The sequence below is a fragment of the Thermobia domestica genome, chromosome 8, assembly GCF_964235325.1.
Source record: "Thermobia domestica chromosome 8, izTheDome1.hap1.1, whole genome shotgun sequence".
NCBI classification, from domain to species: domain Eukaryota; kingdom Metazoa; phylum Arthropoda; class Insecta; order Zygentoma; family Lepismatidae; genus Thermobia; species Thermobia domestica.
Window position 1 is genome coordinate 195,783,078 of NC_137461.1, and position 23,105 is coordinate 195,806,182.

The following is a 23,105-nucleotide window of genomic DNA, read 5'->3' on the forward strand; positions in this document are numbered from 1 at the left end:
GTTTAAATGTGGCATTACACACTTTATAGATCTCGCTGCTTTTAAGGATTAGACACTTTAGAGAGAATGCAGAAGGAAATTAATAAATTAATTAGAGCTTAAAATTTGTACATAAATTTACATGACGAGACGAGATGAGAAATGAATTTCGAGACAAGGAGATAAAGAATTCTTCGGGAATCGAGATGAGACGAAACTTCTACACAATGTTTTTGACGAGACGCGAAAACCTTATTCCTCATCTCGTGAGCAAAACACTTTCAACATTCCTGCTCCTCTTAGACATACATAGAGTTCGTCTGAATTACTGACGGAGATAAAAGTAGACCTAATATGCTGCTTCCATAGCAAAGTGTTGTGTCATTATATACGAGACACTTTAATAGAACCAAAGCGAAAATACTCTGCCTATTTTACATCCCATCCGCTCGACTTCTAACGTGATGGGTACCGTATCAAATACCGAATAATTAGATAATTGACCTGAGTTGATTTCTTTTAAATGCAATATCTATAATTTGATTTATTTTATTTGCAACAGATGAATTTTTTAAATGTCAAGAATATGCAAATGCAAGGCAAGTAATATTTGAGAAATAGACAATTTTTGTTGTTATATATTCTTTCAATTTTGCAAAACTTCTCGAAGCAAATCGTAAACAAGTAATACTGTGGGAAAGTAACATAAAGATTATAATCTCATCATGAAGTCACCCTTGGCATCCACAACTGCCTCGAAGCAGCTCCAAAATATGGCATATTCACACTCACAGTTTCCCGAGAAAGAGACACAAACGCCTCCCAAATTTTGTCGATCAACTGGATTTTGGTGTCCGATAGGTAGTGTGATTGGTTACTTGCTCAAATACGCCCTCAAGCTTCCATCACTTTCCCCTGCAATTGTTGGATCAATTCTGATGTTTCTTCGTTTGCGTTTCCCTACAAACACGGCTTTATATGTAGTGTCCGTTACATCTCCGCAACTCACGTCGTACCGCATCACTTCCACTGTGTTCACGTAACTTATGACAGCTGTAAAACCATACTTGCTAACTTTCATCTTCCTACACTAGAACAAAGGTGACATATGATTGATTTATTATTCATTCAAAAAGTAACGCAAAATATTTTGGATTGTCCTGAATTTTCATGTCCCCACATTAAAAGTACGTAGAAACGCTGGTCTTTAATACTGAAAAAAAAATCAAGAACTAAGTGATGAAATCACCAATCTGGAGGACAACAGCTTTGTATAAAATAGAATGCGTTCAACTAACAATGAATTTGATATATGTGATATGTCGCCTAAGACATTTAAAAATACCATTATCATGAGTTATCAAGAGTTATGAACTCAAGTTATGTTATCAAGAGTTATGAACATGTAATTGCGTAATTTGCAATACTGTAATTGGGCTATAGCCTGTTGTGTTGACAATAAATAATAATAATAATAATAATAATAATAATAATAATAATAATAATAATAATAATAATAATAATAATAATAATAATAACACTAAGCAGTGGTTTTTTACTGCCGAATTTGAATGCCAGACACAAATCACGGTACCGGTAAGTCTTTTCCAATATTTCAGAGGCTTCCACTTGTCCACTGCAGTTCCTTTCCACATCACGGATGTATCTGAAGTAGAGTTGTCAACAGATCGTTATTTCACCTGTTCTTAGAACCAATTATATATTTGAAGGTTTAAAATAGGTTTACAGTTATTCGTCGTCTGTTTTGAGAACTTATGAGTACGTGCCTTTAATTTTATTTTCCAAAATTATCAACCCTAATCTAAAACATCAAAGGAAAAATATATTTAGAGCCTGGTAAATACATCCAGAAATACATGTCTCAATCGATTAGTTGCTTCTAGTACGATCCAACTTCAACTCCTCCCCTCCCCCACCTCTCCTTGTCTAAAGCAGTGTGTGTGACGTAGTACGCTCTTTCCATTCAGACGAAAAAAAAAAAAAAAAACAGGAATCAAGTTTACAATGTTATAGCTCTAAAACAATCTTTCTCATTCGTTTGTTCTGAAATATCTTTTAAGAGCGTATTTTCTTTTTTCTTTTTTTTTTTAAAAGTCACACAATCTTCCCATAGCTTCATTAATACCTTTAGTTTGATTCTTTCCCTTCTTTAAAGACTCCAAGCTAGTAAGATGCTCCCTAAGAAATCTATGGAAATCGCCAATAACGGCAGTAAGTTTTGTGCTTCCTTAAATCTGTATTGCACGCACAGAGCTCGAGAATATCTACTGGCAGAAATGAGTGTTATTCAATGATTCGTTTCATTTCTTTTCAGTAATTGCAAGCAAATGTTCCAAGAGCGTCATTTGGGCAGGACAGGAGGGTGTAATTTCCCTTCCCTTGAGCTTAATAAATACATATTGTTTGAGCAAATGTATAGTAATACACTAATAAAAAAGTGAATTTTTTTGTCGGCTGAGACTTCCCCCCTCCCCCGAATAAAATCTAAAATAACACTGCTTTTAGCAACAAACCTATAGAGTAACGATAGCACATTGCTAGAGAGCTTAACATTACATTTGGTTTCAAGAGTCGAAGGTTTGATCTCAAACCATATGAGTTCCTGGGCGACATTCAGAGAGACAGAGAGAGAGAGATTAAATATGAAGACAAAGAGGAATGATTTATATACACAGATTTAGAACTGGGGAAAAATGATCGGACAGCACTCGTATTATGACGAAAATTGTGATTTTGTGAAACAGAAGAACGGAAGCTTTCAAACTCTGAGGATCACATTAAGAGTTGTCGAATTAGGGTGGAGAACACTTTTGAGAGCATCAGATAATTACGAATGGAGAGAAAGATCTTGAGAACTGAGGAATTAAGAATTTAAAAATCCTGCAGCTTCCAAGACGGATTTCGAACTGTGAACCTTGTAGTTATTGAACCATGACTTTATCCATTCTGCTACGGAGAACTCCGTACTCATGCACATACGTTTCCTTTAGCTACGTTGAAAGCTAACTTAATGGGATATTCCAAAAGTTGACTTGGTGGATGCGCCGTTCTGATAGGATATAAACCTCTTGTAACTTAGTTACAATGTGCATAATGAACTTCTCCTTGTTCAGAACACTTTTTAGGGCAGTAAAATTTGTTACTATTGTGTTAATTAGGTTACATGTGATAGAACCATCTGATAAAGTAGTGCCAAACCCTGTGCGTCATTGTCTCTTAGGTGAATGGTTAATGTAAGTTACTCCTACGTGTATGGTCCGAGCTTCGAATCAAGACCATTCTTATTGATTATTTTCTTTGAGCTACGCTCATACTGAGCATTCCACAAGTTCAATTTTGAAGTAATATAGTCACAGCTAGTTTAATTCGAAATTATTTTCAAATATATTTGTTATTACATGAGTTTCTTTAACTTGCGTTGTTTCAAACTTGATATTCAATCTTACAACCTTAATGCAACTCATTTCCCTACGGCATATTATCATGAATGTTTGCACAATGACAATACAAAATTCAGTTCTTACTGTAATGTATGTATATATATTTAGAGAGTTTGACTCAGAAAAAAACGCACAGTGCAACATTGACTCTTGGAGGAATTTCAAACGAATTTACTATACGCATAATTTACCATCACAACAATCTACTGTGGGGGCTAAGACACTGAAAACATTCCAGGGAGGGAAAGGGGTTACAAGTAAAAAAAAAGTAATAGAATACAAAAAATATTGGTGTCAAATTCATAGTTTTCTGGTTCGAAGAGATGAATAGTGGCTACCAGATGGCACTCCTCGCTTATTTGTAATCTTGCATAAATGGAAAATTGTTTTAAAAGTATATTTTACATTCAAGTATGATTGTAAGTTGTGAAATACAAAGCAACAAAAAGCTTATAAGATTCCGTCTACAGAACAATTGTTACTTAAACAATGAACATACACTATTTCGAGAATCGTAATAAGATGAGAAATGTTTACGATACGTTTCATCTCGTCTCGATTCTCATCTCCAAAGTGACATGATAATTTGAGTTACCCTTATCCCGTCTCGAATGTAAAATGTTAATTCTGATGTTATTTTGTTTGTTTTAGAAACAAGATGAGAAATTTCTCTTCTCATGGGCAACATTAAAGAAAACAGAAATATTCTTGCCAAATGTCACGTTTCTGCTTGTAACGGTATGACCGGAGTGATAATTAGCTCCTAGCTTTTAATCTTCTACGAGATAATAATAAGTATTATTATTACTATTATTATCCCTGAAGATTTGATAGTTCAAGTATTGAAACATCCGAGTATTCAAATATCTGAATATAATAAAACATGTGTCGATCAATCGCCATCAAAAATCCTAAAGTAAAAAAAAAGTGCCCGATGCGGATTCGAACCTCAAGATTACTGATCCAGTGCCTTGACCACTCAACCACGATCACTACGCCGTAAGTAATTAGTCTTTAGTCCTGTTACGTTAGGTTTCTTTGCCTCCGCTTGCAAAGTTGTATGTTGTATTTCTTCGTTTCAGAACGTCTTTCGTACTTCTTTTATGATGATATAAGTGAATAATCTTCGGCAAAGTTTATATTAATAACTTGAGTTGTTCTTAAACCTTTGGTTCACAAGTTTGTTTCTTCTACACACAAAACTACAGATACGACATTTAATTGTCATATTTTGCACTTGCTTTCAAAGCAGTCACCATTAACTTGTAAAGCAATTTTTCCGTCAGAATTCATGAATTTTGTAACAAAACACGTCAAGAAATGAGTTAAATGAAGGATGGAAGAGTTGATATCAAAGTTTAGTACTGTAAGCTAATGAAAAACATGTAATAACGTCTCGTGTTTGAAAATAATGTCAGCTACTTTTAATTCCCTAACTGGTGTCAGATTTGGTTCAAGCTTGAAGATCTGGAATGCACAAACTCAGTGTAGGTAAAAGAAAAACGCAACAAGAATGGACGAGATTCGAACCTAGGACCACCAGGAGAAGAATCCCGTTTACTTATTCAAGAAAATTGCAATTACATAATAAAGCACAGAGTGAATGTTGCTGTGTTGAGCTTTCGTTACCATACAGCGGTAACATAGCTCTGGAGATGGTAACGAAAGCTCAGTGCAGCAACATTCACTCTGGCAGCAATCCCGAGAACATTGGGTTAATAGTAGACGCCAACAAAACTTCAAGATCATCGTAAGGTTTATATTAGCTTGGTTTTTTGTTACTTCGAAATTGTTAACTTTTCAATTGCATTGTCGGATAGAATATATTTATATTTAACTATTGAAAATTACATCTTACAGTAATTTAATTATAAAAGGTAATATTTCGAGTTCCTATTAGGCAGATACTGTTCCTTACTGTCGTAGCGCTTTATTCTTACTAAGGCTTAACATTATTAAAGATAGAAAACCTCTGCGAATCTGCTATCACCACGAATATACGTTAGGGGAACTTCTTTTTAAACAGTTTTCCACCGCCAATGTATTTTATGGTCCGGATTCGTTCCTGGACTCCAAAAATTACATTACAGTTTTCAACGTGTTTTGCAACATATTGAATTTTAATATTTCACTACACATAAGATTTAATAATCAGAAATCACAATTTAACACAAATCATTTTCGAAATCCATATGCGAAGAATCCAACAGAGGCTGATTTCTTCCAACTGAAACTGAAATTCTCATATTCTTCTTTCATAACATTTTGACAGGGTTCCTACCAACAAAGTGGTCGTAAGATAAGTTGAAATTGTCTTTCAAACTGCGGAAGAAAAACACATAAAGGATTGACAATTTTGAGTATTGAGTAGTGGGAGCATTAGAGGTTTTCTTTAATTTACCAGAATCTTTGACACATGTACTGTGCTAATCTAAAATCAAAGGTACTTTACCATTAGGCTTATACCGGACTAAATGACCCAGAAGCTGAGAAAGTGTGTTTGTTATGTAATCTAAACCTATGATGTATATACTACGATGAACCACACGGTAGTCTCTTTGTCTGATGACTTTCCTCAGAACAAAAGAACTACATGTCAAAATCTCCCTACAATCACTGTCGATTTATCTCCTAAATGCATTGATCAACAAAAGCTGGTACGTGTTGTCACTGTAACAAGCAATATGTGTCATCCTGACACACATGCATACAGAAGGTATACTCTATCATAATACCAATCCTTTGCCTCCTTTCATCAACATGTATTACCGCTATACCTTAATTTTGACTTACTGAAACTTATGACATGGATATTGTTTCTTAAATAAAGCTTTATGTACCTATTTTAGAGGTTTCTGCTTCCTTTGCAACAGGCAAAATTAACTTCTCTGCGTATGCAACTTTTCACTGAGAATCGACACTATTCTTCCACGTACTGAATGTTTCTTCTCGCGTGCGTATATGATCACTAGCTTTGCCAGACCGTAAAAGTGTAGACATCTCTTGAGTGTCGAGATCTCCCTAAATGACCCCATGTGTAATTTCCTGGTGGTCCCATGTACATAAATAACATAAGGATGTATTGAGGGCCTTAGGAGCTAGATCATGAAACATGACAAAGGGTGCAGTGTGAAAATCGTAATTAACTGACTTCAATGTGGTCATCTTCACGCAAAACTTTACTATAGGCATCAAGAAAGATAAACAAATAAGAAAATGATTACTACACGTAACTTCGTTAAACAATCCATTGTAAAATTTTAAATATTATTATATAATCTCGTCTGTGAATTCGCTTTATGTGCTCAACACAACTTAACTTACATAATGAACTTCCTTATTATGTAAATCATGCATTAACAAATTTCCATCATCTGACCAAATTCTAATTTGTACATAAACCCAAGCTTCTGAGTCAGTCTTTCGTGCGCGTGGCTCTACAACACCATGGCATGGTGTGTAGCTATATTTTACATTGTACTTTATTTCTGAGTCGCTGTGAAACTAAAATCATACCTTTAACTTCAAACTCCAAGCATCATCGTCAATAACTTAAGCTTGTCTGTAAAAGTTCAAAAAAGTAACAGTTAATATCAAATAACTCTGTAAACTTCTTCTAAAATCAGTACTTGTGCTCTAAGTGACCAAATTATATAAAACATTCACACCAATTAAAAATCAGCAAGTATGTGGTTAATTAGAATATATCAACTTCCATGCATGTCATACCACTGGAACACTTCACAAACACAATAACATAACAAATAATCAAAATAATTGAACTCAATACACATTGAAGCTTCTAGCTTTTATTCATACCTAGAATTATCATGTTTTAATTCATGTCATAAAACTTTAATATTAAAAGAATAGATAAGTGTTTGGTTATATTTAGGTTACTAAAACCTCTCGCAACGCTCCCAAATAAAATTTCCTAAATAAGCCGTAAACATAACCACGAGGTGGAAGACGCGTTAGGCTTAAGCAAACTCTCTATTTTATAGAACTTCGAAAAATTCACGCATGCAATATATTTCCATAATCGGCACCGTAAATTTTAGTTGTGTAGTTACATTTTCAGTCTACGCCTTTACGAGATTTGTCGAGTAAATCTTTTTCTCTCTCTTTCTCTCTCTCTCTCTCTCTCTCTCTCTCTCTCTCTCTCTCTCTCTCTGATATCTAACAACGTCCTCTTTTTCTTAGTTTTTCACATGACAGCACTAGTCAAATTGGGGTATACATTGTAGGATTGATTGTTTTACAATTAATGTTCTGTATTTATATTACACTGTGACTGCAAAATATTTACACAATTTGCTGCACTTTTTTCTTAATTCGAGGTAGCTCTGATCTCCTGTCTATCTCGAATTACTGAGACCTAAGACTCTACTGATGGTCTGTTAAGAAAGTAATTTCGTTCTTGTTTTTCTTTCCAGGTTCGACACGGCAACCCTTGAGGGAGGCGATCAGAAATACGACTATGAAGTTAATGCCATGTTGAAGAGTGATAAAACTCTGGACGATATAATGCCCAGGTTAAGAACTGTGCTCCTGCAAACTTTCAAAAATGCTTTGTATGCTCTAGGACCTCCTTTAGTTATGGAGTGATTTGTCATTTCCGATTACTATTCTAATCTCAAACTAAGTAAGACGAGTATTTAGCACATTCCCAGGCCATCAGTCATTAAGAAACAAGTTTTCGTTTCAATATTTTTTCGATTCTCATCCAAATTTTAACAAGTGTATCGTCACTATCATTTATGAGTTAATGTTTACTTGTTGATCATATACATACTTCTCTATAATCATATTTATTGTGCTACACAGTGGGGATTTGATTATGAGATCAATCAATATTACTATTACTCGACATAGGTAACACTGTTAAAACTATTAACATAGCTTTTTGGATCAATTCTCGCTGCCAACTAAGTGAATAAGTAATAATTCTAAAATTAAGTGATGCTGGAGAACAAACTCTCATTTTTAATTTGTTGCTTACCTTCTGTAAAGCAATATCTCACACATAAATATTTGTTTCGTTACGTGTTCAGTATCTGCATGATTTTCGTTTTTATTCCATTGATTTACGGAGAAGTATGGTTCTGTATTCTTTAAAATGCACAGGAATTATAATGTTTTGATTTTACAGATTTGTTCTACAAATCTATTTAGATATCCCTTTGCTTTATGAGAATTTCCGAGATGAGTCCAATGTACTCACCTTATCATTTTAAGGGTTTATGTTACATAATTTTAATATTGACTAAATTAAATTTAATTTGAGTAGTACTAAATTAACATATAATTTGAGAGAGAAACAGACATTTATGCAGACTTTAAGAGAAAATCAATGAAATAAGACAATTAAAATTTCTGTACTTTTCAAGGAAAAAAGACAAATAATTCTCTACATAAATCAGTGGGCTAACAGCTAAAGCTCGCGCAGGTATGCAATATCTTAACGTTAATGAACGAATAACAATTCATTATTATATGTAAACCTTGAACTCGAACACTGCAATAAACGTAAAGTTTATTAGAAAGGCAAATAATGAGTTTTAAGTTTAACGGAAATTTATAAACTAAAATAAGTATTTCAGCAAAATCACATGGAAAATAATATTGTATTTATTTAATATGAAACCGGTATCTCACTGCAATTTTACTTAAATTCTTTTACACAGATCATTATTGCAAATAACGTTTCTACGTTTCTACAAAGACCAGCCTTTTACTTTGGTCTAAAATGTGGTATCTATTGAAGAATAACTATGCTATATAATAAAGCTAGTGCTGCTCTAATAGACGTGTCTTCGAAGTATACGCTTGGTTTGCTAAAGATTCAGAACGAAGCAAATCTTAGATGAAAAAAAAATCTTTTCTGAAACTTGGAATTGAAGTGATATGACAAATAGTTTATTATAAAGTATTATTGCTGTAAATATATAATAATAAATAATATATTAAGCACAAGTTGAGTTACAGGATCTCTTATTATTATTTTTGATGTAGTGTGACACAGTAATAACTTCAAAACTCAAACATTGGCGGAAAGTGAGAATGCTGACCATAAGTATTTAATCTACAGATAATTTTTTGTTGTAAACGGAGTTTAAATCACCAATCTTAACTTGCGGGAAACATACTATTATAGGTGATACGATGTTTGCCTTGTCGTTGTTGATATAACTCTACGTATATTTATGTTTTATATATTCCACAAAAACATAGTTCCTATATCTCTAAATTTCAGGATTGAATATCTAAAATCATCTTTGTTCTCAACAGTATGGAAACATTCTTATGTATTTTATTGCTTTTATTCACGTTACAAAATAAGCCTTGATATTTTAATGAATTTGTAATAAAATATATTTTGAACTTTTAAAGGATTGTTATTTGTTAAAAATGAAACGATAATTGATATCAGTGAAAGAAATAACGCAATTCTAAGGTTTTGAAAAGAATTCAGATTATAGTAGTATGCATACTCTAGTTAATGGAGATGATGTTAAGGACATAGATTTGATATAAGTAGCACTGAGCCGAGATAAGGATATATTGCCATATTATAAAATTGCACTAAAACGTTGTACAACTCTAAGAGGGTGCTTTTTAATCCACTTACCTCGCTTACATCACAGAGGTCTCGGATCTACAGTTATGTTACATTCTAATAGAAATGGTATTCTTTGTATATGGTATTTTGTGAGATTTAAGTATGTTTCTTTGCACATAATTAGAAACCTATCTATCTATCTATCTATCTATCTATATATATATATATATATATATATATATATATATATATATATATATATATATATATATATATATATAGGGTGAATCGAATTCGATGCATTCCTTGCAAGGGGATATTCTACAAGTACTTTGGAACATTTTCACCTAGATGAACAGGGAGTCGGAAATCAATAGTTTCTGAGTAATTTGCACATGTGTGATTTCTTTGAAATTTATCAGCTAACAAGAAGTGCGCGAGGAAGTTTTACCGTGCCCCACTTCCACATACCGTAGAGCGATGAAATTTTACATATGTAATCCTGCATACCTATGTAGGTCATGTGGTAATGTACAACTCGTATCTCTGCACCGTTGCTATCTTATAGGTCCGAACGTGAAGCAAGGTGTATTGGTCCAAAATCCATTACTGCACCTCAGAAAGCAGCGTGGCAACATCGCAGAAGTACTTGTCCCTAGGAAGTGACCGCATGGTTGGGAATAGGTGGAATGAAGATGGTGTGAACTCAGGAGAAAACGCGTATTATGAAGAATATCATACCTATACTGAGAACAATTTTTATTTAAAATATAACAGTAAAGACATGTAAAGTTGATTTTTTCCTGCTTTCGTATTTAATTACGTAAATTTTGATCTGAAACCATTATAGTGTTAACTTGACATATGCTGAAGTGGAAATACATGCAGTATTTTGCCTTTTAGGAAAAATCTACAGTATAGTACCTAATAAATGTCCGTAACGACAGAAAAGTTTTCAGTCTGTAATGTTAAGAATATATTCCAGACTGGACAGATAAATGTGACGTCATCCAAAAAACATAAATGTCTTTCAAAAATGAAAATAGTACAGGCTATCCTATCCAGTACGAAAAAATGAAATGAAATTTTTGAGTTTCACGTCCCACGGTTATGCCGGTTAGGCTAAAGGAGACGGTGATGATGAGAGATGAATGAAATGGTGGAATGAAGAAGGTGGGAGGAAACGGGAGAACCCCAAGAAAACCCACGCACACGATGTTTGTTCACCACAAAGTTCACTTGGCGGGAGCAGGGTTTGAACCCGTGACCCCAACTACCAGAGGTGAACGCTCTACCACTGAGCCACTGCGGCCCCCTTATCCAGTACAAGTTTTTTGACATGAGTAACGAAAATATCACAGGAAAGAGAACAAATTTTCCTTGTAATGCATTTTTTACATTATATTTTTTTAAGAAAAGATCAATAACGTGAAATGTTCGTAGTAGAGTACAAACTTCACGTCAGCAATGAAATTTTGTCATGAGAATGACTCCTACCCATTCTTACACTGCAAAGACCAAATAAATCCGTATTATAGAGACATTATGTACGGAGACAAATTGTTTTATCATTACTATTTAAAGATAGTGTAACGAAAACATGATTACGTACACTTTCTACGTGCAACTGACCTTTCACTTGGAAAGTACGAGAAAAAATGTACGTAAAGAAATGATAGAATGTCGACTTAAGGCAAGGAATTCGTGTTACTATTCGGTTAAAAATCTCTTGTCGTCGCGAATTCTGTCGAGGAATCTGAAGCTTAAAATATACAAAACGATAATCATGCCTGTTATTCTGTATGGTTGCGAAACATGGTCGCTTACTCTGAAGAAAGAACATAGACTGAAAGTATTTGAGAACAAGATCCTGAGACGAATATTCGGACCCAAGAGGAACGGAAATGGGGAATGGCGGAAACTTCATAACGAGGAACTACATAATTTATACGGTTTACCCAATATTGTTAGGGTCGTCAAGTCTAGGAGGCTTAGGTGGGCGGTCATGTAGTCAGAATGGAAGAAAGTAGAAACGATTTCAAAGTCTTGACTGGAAGACCAATTGGAAAACGACCATTAGAAAGACCTAGGCGCAGATGGGAGGACAATATTAAGATGGATCTCGCAGAGATAGTAATACAAAGTAGAAGCTGGATCCAATTGGCTAAGGATAGAAGTCAGTGGAGAGCTTTTGTGAACGCGGCACTGAATCTCCGGGTTCCGTAAGCCATGGAGTTAGTTAGTTAGTTTAGTTAGCTATCCATATGTTACATACGTACTGCCCTCTTTCCCACTTAGATGTCACACAATGTCGTTGCAGGATGTCTGTCATCTAACAGTCTTCCATACATTACGTACGTCAGCTGTAAGTTACATACGGCCATCTGTATGGGAGATCCTGACCACCTACATACAGTTCTTTCGTTCGTGCGGAAAGTACGTTTATTCGGAACACTTATTTTTATTCGGAACACTTATTCCAGCAGGCGGTCGCCTTTTGTCAGCATGCCACGCTCTGGAATTTGACTGAATCCCACAACGCACGCAGCAGTAAGGCGTAGTTTATCCTGAGAATTGTGGTACCCTTTGTCTTCAAAGCAAGTAGTAATAGAACATGATGATCCCAAATAAACGTGATCATCACTTTTGTCGCTCAGAGTCGAACACTGACTTCCTTTAATGGTGGTATGTCGGCACGCTGTCTTTAGTTTGACTAGGTTTTCCCTGGTTTTTATTCACTCCAACCAGGCGAAGGCCGGGATTGTACTTCCTAGAATACCAGTGCCATTTTTTCCCAAATAATAGACCCACCTAAAAATCAGATGTGACTGCAAAGTTGGAGGTCCAAACCCTTCTTTGAGTAGTTCCCTTGTATAAATAAATAAATAGCAATCGAAATCAATGACAATGTTCAGACGTACCAACACCAAAGGAAGTTGGTGCTCAATTCTGACCGATCAAAGTGATGGGGTATTGCTATTTGCTTTTCAGCCAAAGGGTACCACAATTACCAGGATACACTATACCTCACTGCTGTGTATGCTGTGAGATTCCGTCAAATCCTAGAGTATTGCATGCTGACAAAAGATGTCCGCCTGCTAGAAAACAACGCATCCGTTCACTGCTCGAATGTTGGCTGGATAGATATATGACCCTGAGTATGATATCCTTCATAGTTCGCGTTTTCTCTTCACCGCACACCATCTACGTTCCACCTTTTTCCAACCATGCAGTCATTTCCCAGGGTCAAGTATTTCTGTGATATTGTCACGCTGCTTTCTGAGGTGCAGTAATGGATTTTGGACCAATACACCTTACTTAAAGTTGGGACCTATAACACAGCAACGGTGCAGAGTTACAAGCTGTACATTACTACATGAGCTACATAGGTATGCAGAATTACACATGTAAAATTTCATTGCTCTACGGTATGTGGAAGTGGGGCACGGTAAAACTTCCTCGCGCATTTCTCGTTAGTTGGCAAATTTCAATGAAATCACACATGTACAAATTACTCAGAAACTATTAATTTCCGACCCTCCAGTCCATATAGGTGAAAATGTTCCAATGTACTTGTAGAATTTCCCCTTGCAAGGAATGCATCGAATTAACAGTCATCCTATATATATATATATATATATATATATATATATATATATATATATATATATATATATATATATATATATGTGTGTGTGTGTGTGTGTGTGTGTACTTGTTCTGATAATATTGAAATTATCAATTATAGTATATTCATAAAAATAATGCAACGGATACTTAACCCAGTACTGATTTTACACTGCTGTTAATAATATTCCCTAATTATGGCCTGTGATTTGTGCCCATATTTGTCTGCAGAGCTGCCAACTTGCCCATAATTGCGGCATAATTTCGAATTGTTTTCAAATATTAAACCTCCAAAATACACATGTCCATGATCGTATAATAACTTTATTGTGGTGCACAAAACTATCAGAAACGTCATAAAATGTATTTTCTTTCTTGTTGTAAGTGTAAAATCTGGTATATTTGAAAATCTTCCTTGCGGAAGTTCTTTCAGTGTTAAATGTTTTGCATTGAGGAAAGGTATGTTAGTAAATTTTTCCATTTGGTAGGATTCAAATATTTCTTCCCTCTTGTTTTCCCATCCCTAGTCTCAACTACGTTGTTGATATACTACACAGGTTTTTGGCATGGGAGACCGGTTCGGTTTCCGGCGGGAGCTCGTGTGATTCGGATTCCACGTTAATCAGTAGGTCCACTTCTTATATTGCCTCGCTGCTGAACGGGACGTTAAACTCAAAATCAACTCAGCTAAATATACTAGACAAGGAAGGATATTTCAAACCTTCTCTTTCCTTTTCAAAATTTAATATTATGAACATGTTCCTACAAAGAAATTGGTTGTAATTTTGTTTTCTTTGTGGAAATCTTACTTTTGCCCCTCTTTATTTCCCAGATTTTATGTAGGGTCAAAGGAACAATGTTTGTTTCAAATAAGAAATCCTTGTATCTTCAGCATTGTAATATGTTAAATAGTGTTAAAAAGTGGTGCTGTTTTAAATTTTTAACAGACGGTTCTTTACAGATATAACTCTCTTGTTTAATGTGGCGATTTACACTGCATACTAATACAATGTGGTTTGACGAAATGAATTGTCAAAAAGTATTGGAAAGATCTTTCCTCCTGCAATGGATCAACAAATTGATAATTGCCTGTGTATGTATCAAATATGTATAAATAACCCTCACCACTTCACTCCATGATCCCAGTACTCATTTTTGGTATCTGAGAGTAAAGAATAAACGCCTATACCTTGTTCTGAGAGATAGTGGGCCTTTTGCGGAGTCGTTCTGACGAGTAATTTGTGCCACACTAAAGAGTTCGAGTAACATATGTTTCCTGAAGTAGTCGTGCCTTTAGTATGACGCTAATCATGCGTAAAACAACTCTGCATAAGGCCCAGTATGTTTAACTCAGTAGCTGTAAGAATTTCCCAAAAGAACTAAGAAAAAGACACTTAAAATAAAATTTACCGTTTCTCCCGCCGTCCATTTATTTTCTGTTATGTACAGAGAAAAGTAATGTTTGTCAAATAGATTATTGTTTTTGGCTTCTAAAAATTTGTATTCTACAAGCTCTCCCTTCCAGACGAAATTTCAAATACACGCACTTGCTATGCTAATAGAAATACAAATAGGGTTGCCATTCGTCCCGGAAAACCGAGATCTGCGTCCCGGCGTCCCGAGAAATATTTCTCGGGAAGCTTAAATGCCCCGGATTTTTGCGAAGAAGAAAGCAATGGAATAGTATAGTTAGCTTTTCCCCACAGAATTAGGTATGCAATTATTCTCTTCAACTTCTAAATATGGCAATTCAAAAGTTGAAAAAGAAACTTGAATATATATAAATATATAGAACATGGATTTAATTAAGTTCACGATTTAACTACTTTAACATTGAACGAAACATTCGTTTCATTGGGCCAGGGACAAAAGGTTCTACTGTTCAATCTTATATTGTTATCTTTAGTACTCTGTTTCAATCTGCATCTTGCTTCTGAAATATTTTAATCAATAGTCCCTGACCGATATTTTTTCATAATTTTCTGCTGACCATTCAAGAAGAAAAATATATTGTTTTAATTAAAAAACAACAGACAACAATGGGAAAGTGTTGGAGTATTAGTAATTTAATAGCGTCCCGGATTTTCATTTTTAAATATGGCAACCCTAAATACAAAACATATAAATATGTTATCTGCATGGTTTATTTTCGATTTCCGAAAATGAGTTCTGCTGCGCAAAATTGGCACCGTCATTTTGCTTTTAGTATAAATTGTTTTTAAGTTGTCAACAAACGAAATTTTTTTATGAATAATCGTGAATTAACGAAAATATGAGAACAATCCTGAACAAACGAGGAACAAGGAAGATTATTTTCAAAGACCTTACTAAAGTATAAAATAACTTCCAAGGGAGAGAAAAGTTTTAAAATTTCCATGTTTCCCACCAAACTATAATTGAGGAGAGAAGATGGTTTATTTTCGGTTTCCGAAAATGGGTTCTGCCAGGTTGACATATATAATTTGTTTGGCTTGTTTCTTTCACTCTTGGCTAGGTCATATATCTATATATATATATATATATATATATATATATATATATATATATATATCTATATATATATATATATATATATATATATATATATATATATATATATATATATATATATATATATGTATATATGTGTGTGTGTGTGTGTTTATGTCTGGGTATAACAAACGGTTCTGCGAACTCGAAATATGTTAACAACCAGTTCTGGCGAACCCTCTAAATAGCACCACTGGTGTTAATTGTTAAGTAAGTTCGAACCTGCCGGAATTCGAATCCAGGTCTCCTGCTTGCAAATCCAATGTGATAACCACTTACCTACACTAATCGCAGTTTCTTGAGGCTGCACCAAATGTGTATCCAGCAAGTTTTTCTTGGGGGAGCCAAGACTTTTTCATGGTGCCGGACTTTTACATACTACACTGAGAAAAAAAAATGTATGTGGCGTAGGCATACGTAAAATCGTATCTTGTTGCATTTGTAAATCCTGTAGTTTTTGGACTTAACGTACAGCAAACGTATAACTGAAAACACATGTTTTATACTACTTTCTATATAAGTGTCCCATCGTACTTTCCAGGATCTCACATACAAATGGTCGTATATAACATATAGCTGACGAAGGTAACATAGATATATGTATGTAATATAAGGAAGACTGTTAGATATCAGACATCTTGTAACGGCATGATGTAACACCTAAGGGCAGTGCGTATGTAGCATACGGATAGCGTATGATCCGTGCTGATTTTTTTGTAAGCGTAGTAAGCAAGAGCATTCTGTAAATTTGTATATACAATATACCGCTGTCCGGAGAACGGAATTTTCTCAGTGTAAAACCGAATCGAAAATCTTGCTTCAGAATGTAAGAGCATCAATTTGTGCAAAATTAGAATCACATGTTATAAGAAATGTGCTACTAATCTATTCATACGAAAAGAAAAATTATTTTATGAACTTCATTTCTTTGAATTCGTCGTTATTAGTGTAAATAAAAAGCATGGATCACGACACTAAGCTTTCTCGCTCTAGTTTCTTAAACTGAATCATGTTATGCTGCAGCTATTGTTGAAAACATTTGTTTATGAAATACGAACATAATTGTTTTCGGAAAAATTCGTTCAATGAAAACAGTATCATTTGTGGACACTGGCGCAAATCCCGGGGGGGACGAGGGGGACATGTCCCCTCCAATGTTGGACCTGGGGGGGACTGTCCCCCCCAATAATCTGATTTAAAAAGCGCTTTTTCGGATTTGTGTCCGACTGCCCCAAAGGAATGTAAGATGAAATTGATTTCTCTTGGCTTTTCCATTTTTTTAAAAAAAGAATCGTATTCTGTAGTATTTCAAACTGAACTTCGTGCTGTAGTGAGTTTAGTAGTCTCATCAATATGTATTAATTCCACTTCCGCTATTTGGGCACAAATTGCAATAAATGCCAGAGGAGGATATGCCCCTCTCCTCATGCTGGAAAGTTGTCTCAGCTGTAGGTACGGGCACAAATTCCGGGGAAATGGGGAGACATGTCCCCCCCAACATTGGAACTAGAGGCTCTCCCAATAATCCGATTTGAAAAGTGCCGATTTGAAAAGTGCATTTTGCAGATAACTGTGATGAGTTGTGTCCGACTGCCACAAAGGAAAGTTAGATGAAATTTGTTTCTCTTGGCTTTTCCATTTATAATGAAAATGAAGGCGTGCGACTGTGCGTGACGTAACCTCATATGAAATCTTATCTCCTCCTCTCCCCTAGGCCCTAGCACACGAAGAGTATATAGACTATCCAATGTCAGTAGAACCCATCTTTTCAGTAAATGCGCATTTAATCTATTTGTAGTATCAGCCTAGGCATCTACTCATGCTTCGTAAGCTAACAAACTCTATAGCCTATGGAACTCGGAGGTTCAATGCCGCGTTCACAAAAGCTCTCCACTGACTTCTATTCTTAGCCAACTGGATCCAGTTTCTACTTTGTATTCCTATCTCTGCGAGATTCATCTTAATATTGTCTTCCCATCTGCGCCTAGGTCTTCTTAATAGTCGTTTTCCGATTGGTCTTACCGCTAACACTTTGAAAGCGTTCCTACTTTCTTCCATCCTGGCTACATGTCCTGCCCACCTAAGCCTCCTAGACTTGATGACCTTAACAATGTTTGGTAAGCCATATAATTTACGTAGTTCGTCGTTATGAAGTTTCCACCATTCCCCATTCCCGTTCCTCTTGGTCCGAATATTTCTCTCGGGATCTTGTTCTCAAATACTTTCAGTCTATGCTCTGTACTCAGTAAGCGTATGATTATCGTTTTATACATTTTAAGCTTCAAATCCCTTGACAGAATTCGCGACGACAAGAGATTTTGAACTGAATAATAACACGAATTCCCTGTTTTTAGTCGACATTTAATTTCTTCGTGAATATGATTTTCGTCTGTTAATATTGATCCTAGATGTTTGAAAGTATCCACTTTATCAAAAGTATTATTTAATATTTTAACACATACATAATTTGCCGTATTACGGTCCCGACGCACTTCCATGTATTTAGTTTTCTCTGCATTTACTTCTAAACTCATGTCCATGCAAGCGTGTCTAATAAGACCTCTGCATTTCTTTTTTATTTTTCTCATATCAACCCCTACTAAACTTACATAATCAGCGTACGCATAACCTGGTGAACACCGTTCAGCTCTAGGCCCTGGTTGCTATCCTTCATCTTCCTTATAGCGTATTCCAGGACAAAGTTGAATAATAATGACGACAACACATCTTCTTGTTTCAGGCCATTCTTAACGTGAAAGCTCGTGGCCAAAACTTTTCCTACCCGGACTTTACTTTGGGATTCATTTAAACATGCCTTAATTAATCTAATTAGCTTTTTCGGTATTCCAAATTCTGTAAGAACGTTGTACAATGTTTCTCTCCTAACCGAGTTATAAGCCTTTCTAAAATCAATAAATAGTTGATGTACCGGACTACTGTATTCCCGCTTATTTTCGAGTATTTGGCAAACGGTAAATATTTGGTCGATAGTTGATCGATTTCGTCTAAATCCACACTGATAATCTCCAAACATTTCATCTGCGTATGGGCTCATTCTTGCTAATAGAATGTTTGAAAGGATTTTATAGGATGTTAACAGAAGAGAGATGCCTCGATAATTATTACAGTCAGTTTTGTCGCCTTTCTTGTGAATTGGAACAATGATTGATTCTTCCCACTCTTGTGGCAATTCTTCCTTGTTGTAGATAAGGAGAATGAGTTTGTGTATCTTGTTCCACAATTTTTTGCCTCCAGCTAAAATTAACTTAGCCGGAATTTCGTTTGCACCCGAGATTTGTGTTTCTTTAATTTCTTTATAGCGAGTTTTACTTCTATTCGATTGGGTTCTGGAATATATGATTCTGCCGTGTGTATCTTTCTTTCTCCACGCACATTAGTTTTTTGGCTGCGTGTTAAGCAAATCGTCAAAGAAATCTTTCTATCTATTTAAAATGCTATCTGTATTAGTGAGAACTGTTCCATCAGCTTTCTTTCATATATAAGAACGAGGTTGATAGCCTTTCTTAAATTCGTTGACCCCTTTATACACGTCCCGAATGTTTTTATTTTTACTATCTTCAAGTTCCTAAATTTTAGCTTTCAAAATATCGCGTTTTTTTGTTCTAAAAGTTTTGGAAGTTCCTCGCCTGATGTCTACGAAATTTTGTGTAGTTACTTCATTCGGATTTTGTAGCCAACGTAATTTTGCCTGTTTTATCTTCTCTGCTAGTTCGAACCATGGTTTGTTCCTACGTATTATTTCCGCGTGTCCCAATTTTTCTTTTGAGAGAGGATGTTTCGTAAGCAAAGAAAAGAATTCAATTGCTGGAATATTTTTCTCTCTAATCTTAAGGTTACATCTGTTAAGTAAAGAGTATGACATGCGTCAGATTTCTGAAACGATTCCTGTAATGTTATTGAGATTATAATCATTTTGCTCAAAGAGTATTGTTGCGTCACACATAATTGATATTCTTTCTTCATAGTTTTGGGGAAGTCGTCATTTATATTATTATATTAGTATAAAACAATTTTAACGTGGATCTTTGTGGATGCCTAATTAGAAACATACCAATTATAAATATGCATGTATTCAGATTTCAGAATGTTTTCACGGCAGTGATTTGTAATACTGATATGTACTACTACTTCATCTACATCACCTAATATATAATATACTCTACAACAGTTGATCAGATTCATCTACCGTAATATGAGTTTCATCTCCCTTATCTAGAATAAGCCTCAAATCTGCCCACCTTCCAATGTTGAAGACAACCAATGGCGTATTTAGGATTTTCTTTTGAGGGCTATGCCCAATACAAGGAAGGAAGTGGGCAATTGCCCACCTGAGTTTGAGAATTAAATATATTTTAATTTATGCATAAATTGAAGTTATAATGACAAGAATTACAGATCGATAAATCCTATATGATATGACACAAAAATTTAAAAGTGAATCTAACCCTTTATTCTATTCATACAAGAAAAAGAAAGCATCCTCTTGGCCGTCCTAATTTCCCGGGCTAATTATTCCCCCGTTTTGATTTTCTTTAATTCAAACATTTCCTTCTTTTAAAAATAACTAAACGATATAATTGTTCCTTTGTTATAATAACTAAAGTCCTGTCATGTTGATATCCGCGCATGTTGGTGTGGAACACTAGTTTCGCTTATCAACTCCTCTTAGTTTTGGTGTTACTGATGACGGCCAACTTGAATCACAACTGACAACGGTCGATAAAGTATGATAGGCGAAATGAAAGTAGTAACGTCAAGAAAAAGAAACAGAAAAATAGAAAGGATGACAGAAAGAACAATTAAGGACGCGGTTCTTACATGGAATGAAATTTGACAAATACAGTATTATTTCTAAACAAAAAGCATAAGAAAATGGAAAGTCAATGACATTCTTAGAAATGGTAAGAAGGATTATTGTTGTACGTGGAATGCGTAAAACTAACAAATTATTTCGAGGGGAGAATGAGCCCGATAGCCTCCTAAATTCGTCACTGAAGACAATTCTGCTCCCCTGATCCTTCACAGCATTGTTTTTCAACTTCATAAATATTTTGTACATCGCTTATATATATATATATATATATATATATATATATATATATATATATATATATATACAGAACTCTATCAATTTGACTTCCGTACATTGCGTTTCTGCATAACATTTGACGTCCGCGATCTTTTGACGTCCGTATACCGGACGTCAAATTGTAAGCCATTGGAAATCGACTTTGTGTTTTTATTTTTCTATGTTTGATGCATGAGTCTGATAGATTCATTCATATATAGGGTAATTGGAGCTAAAGATTTATTATTAGTATTAATTTAAAGCTTTTAGAACGAAGTGAAGAAATGGAAGAGGACGTTAAAATGATAGAAAGTTGTAAAATAATATACTTTTGGTAGTTCCAACTTTTCCCGCTAGGCGTACCATAGTCGGTTTTGTATATACATTTAGGAGTATATTCTATACATCTTGCCGATCATTTGACGTCCCCAAGCTGGCAACGTCGCAGTTGAGTATATTCAAAGTTCTTCCGTACATACTGACAATTTGGCGTCCTTAAATTGGAAGCGCGGAAATTTCTGCTGTTATTACTGTATGTAAAATTCATTTTCTGTCCATTTATTTCTGTTTGAAGAAATATTTCTCTGAAACGATAGAAGTGGGAAACATAAAACTCTCTAGCCAAATACCCTTTAACTCAGAAGACAATGAGTGCTTAATGTTTTAAAGCAGCTAAACGCAACACAGCTACCCTCGAAAGGGAAATAATTTGCAGCAGAATTTTTCAGACGATACTCTTTAGTTCTAACAATATATTTGCATTATGGTTTCGTAATCAGCAGTTCCCAACAGAAATCCCCTCACCACTCATACCGATGGGGAATGAAATTGGGGTAATCTTAAAGAGATTATCACTATGCATCTCAGACGATCATTAATCTATTGATGAAAAGCTAATATCGGTCGCTTTATAATATTACATGACACATGTATAGAATAATGTTAGTTATGACTAAATTCCAAAAAATTCTTAGTGATTCAAGAAAGTAACTTCCTAACTAAAATTGGCAAAGTTGATTTATAAATAATCATTTAAAATTTCTAAATAAGCAGAAAACTCATATGTAGACCACTGTTATTATTATTATTATTATTATTATTATTATTATTATTATTATTATTATTATTATTATTAGGTGCTCCCATGTGTATCACTGGCCAAAAACATAGCATTCCTTAAGTCCTCTACCAATAGTGACACAATCTAGGCTGCTTTCTGTTGTTTTCCTTCACTTTCTTTTTCTAAAACGGCAAATAACTTCGAGGACCAAATATTTCCTAAAAAGATATTCCTCTCTTAGATTTCCATTCACATCGAAACAATGTATGTGGTCTTTTACTAGAATGAGACTAGGAATTACATTTCTGAATCCAAGATGACTCCGAGTCCAAGACGACCCCTATTCTTTAACAAAGGTTTACAAGAAACCAATTACGTCATTTTAAGTTTTGCCAGGTAGAGCGAGATTGTAAGATGACATGAGTCTCACATGTTTCATTAGGATATTAGTATACCTGGTATACAATGTATACTAAAGCATGTGTTATTCAAATTCAATCAGACGAATTGTCCCATATCCTCTCCAAATGACATCCTTGCTGAAAAAGATACATTCACAGTATATACTGCTTATGTTTTCTGAACTTTAAAACTATACTAATAATCATATCAGATACAGGCTTCCCTTACTCTTCCTTACTGGAATGGTCCACGCGATATCCTAACGTTCAATGTGGTAGGCAAGGAGGTGGGTAAATTTGTAGTTTAATTGAAAGTTGTGGTCCTGTTGAGAGAAACTTTGTTATGTTTCAACGAAACCAAGATGACCATACATTTCTGAGCACGAAATGTTGACAA

General features: G+C 34.8%; 1 protein-coding gene across 1 annotated transcript in view; it reads left to right on the forward strand.

The window, feature by feature from the left end:
- The window catches only part of LOC145691904 (uncharacterized), a 93,654-nt gene extending 84,354 nt beyond the window's left edge, over nt 1-9,300 (forward strand). Inside the window, exon 6 of the mRNA XM_081767210.1 lies at nt 7,877-9,300. Coding sequence (XP_081623336.1) covers nt 7,877-8,048 — 172 coding nt within the window. The 3' untranslated portion in view covers nt 8,049-9,300. The remainder of the gene's footprint in view (nt 1-7,876) is intronic.
- Nucleotides 9,301-23,105: the final 13,805 nt, after the last annotated feature.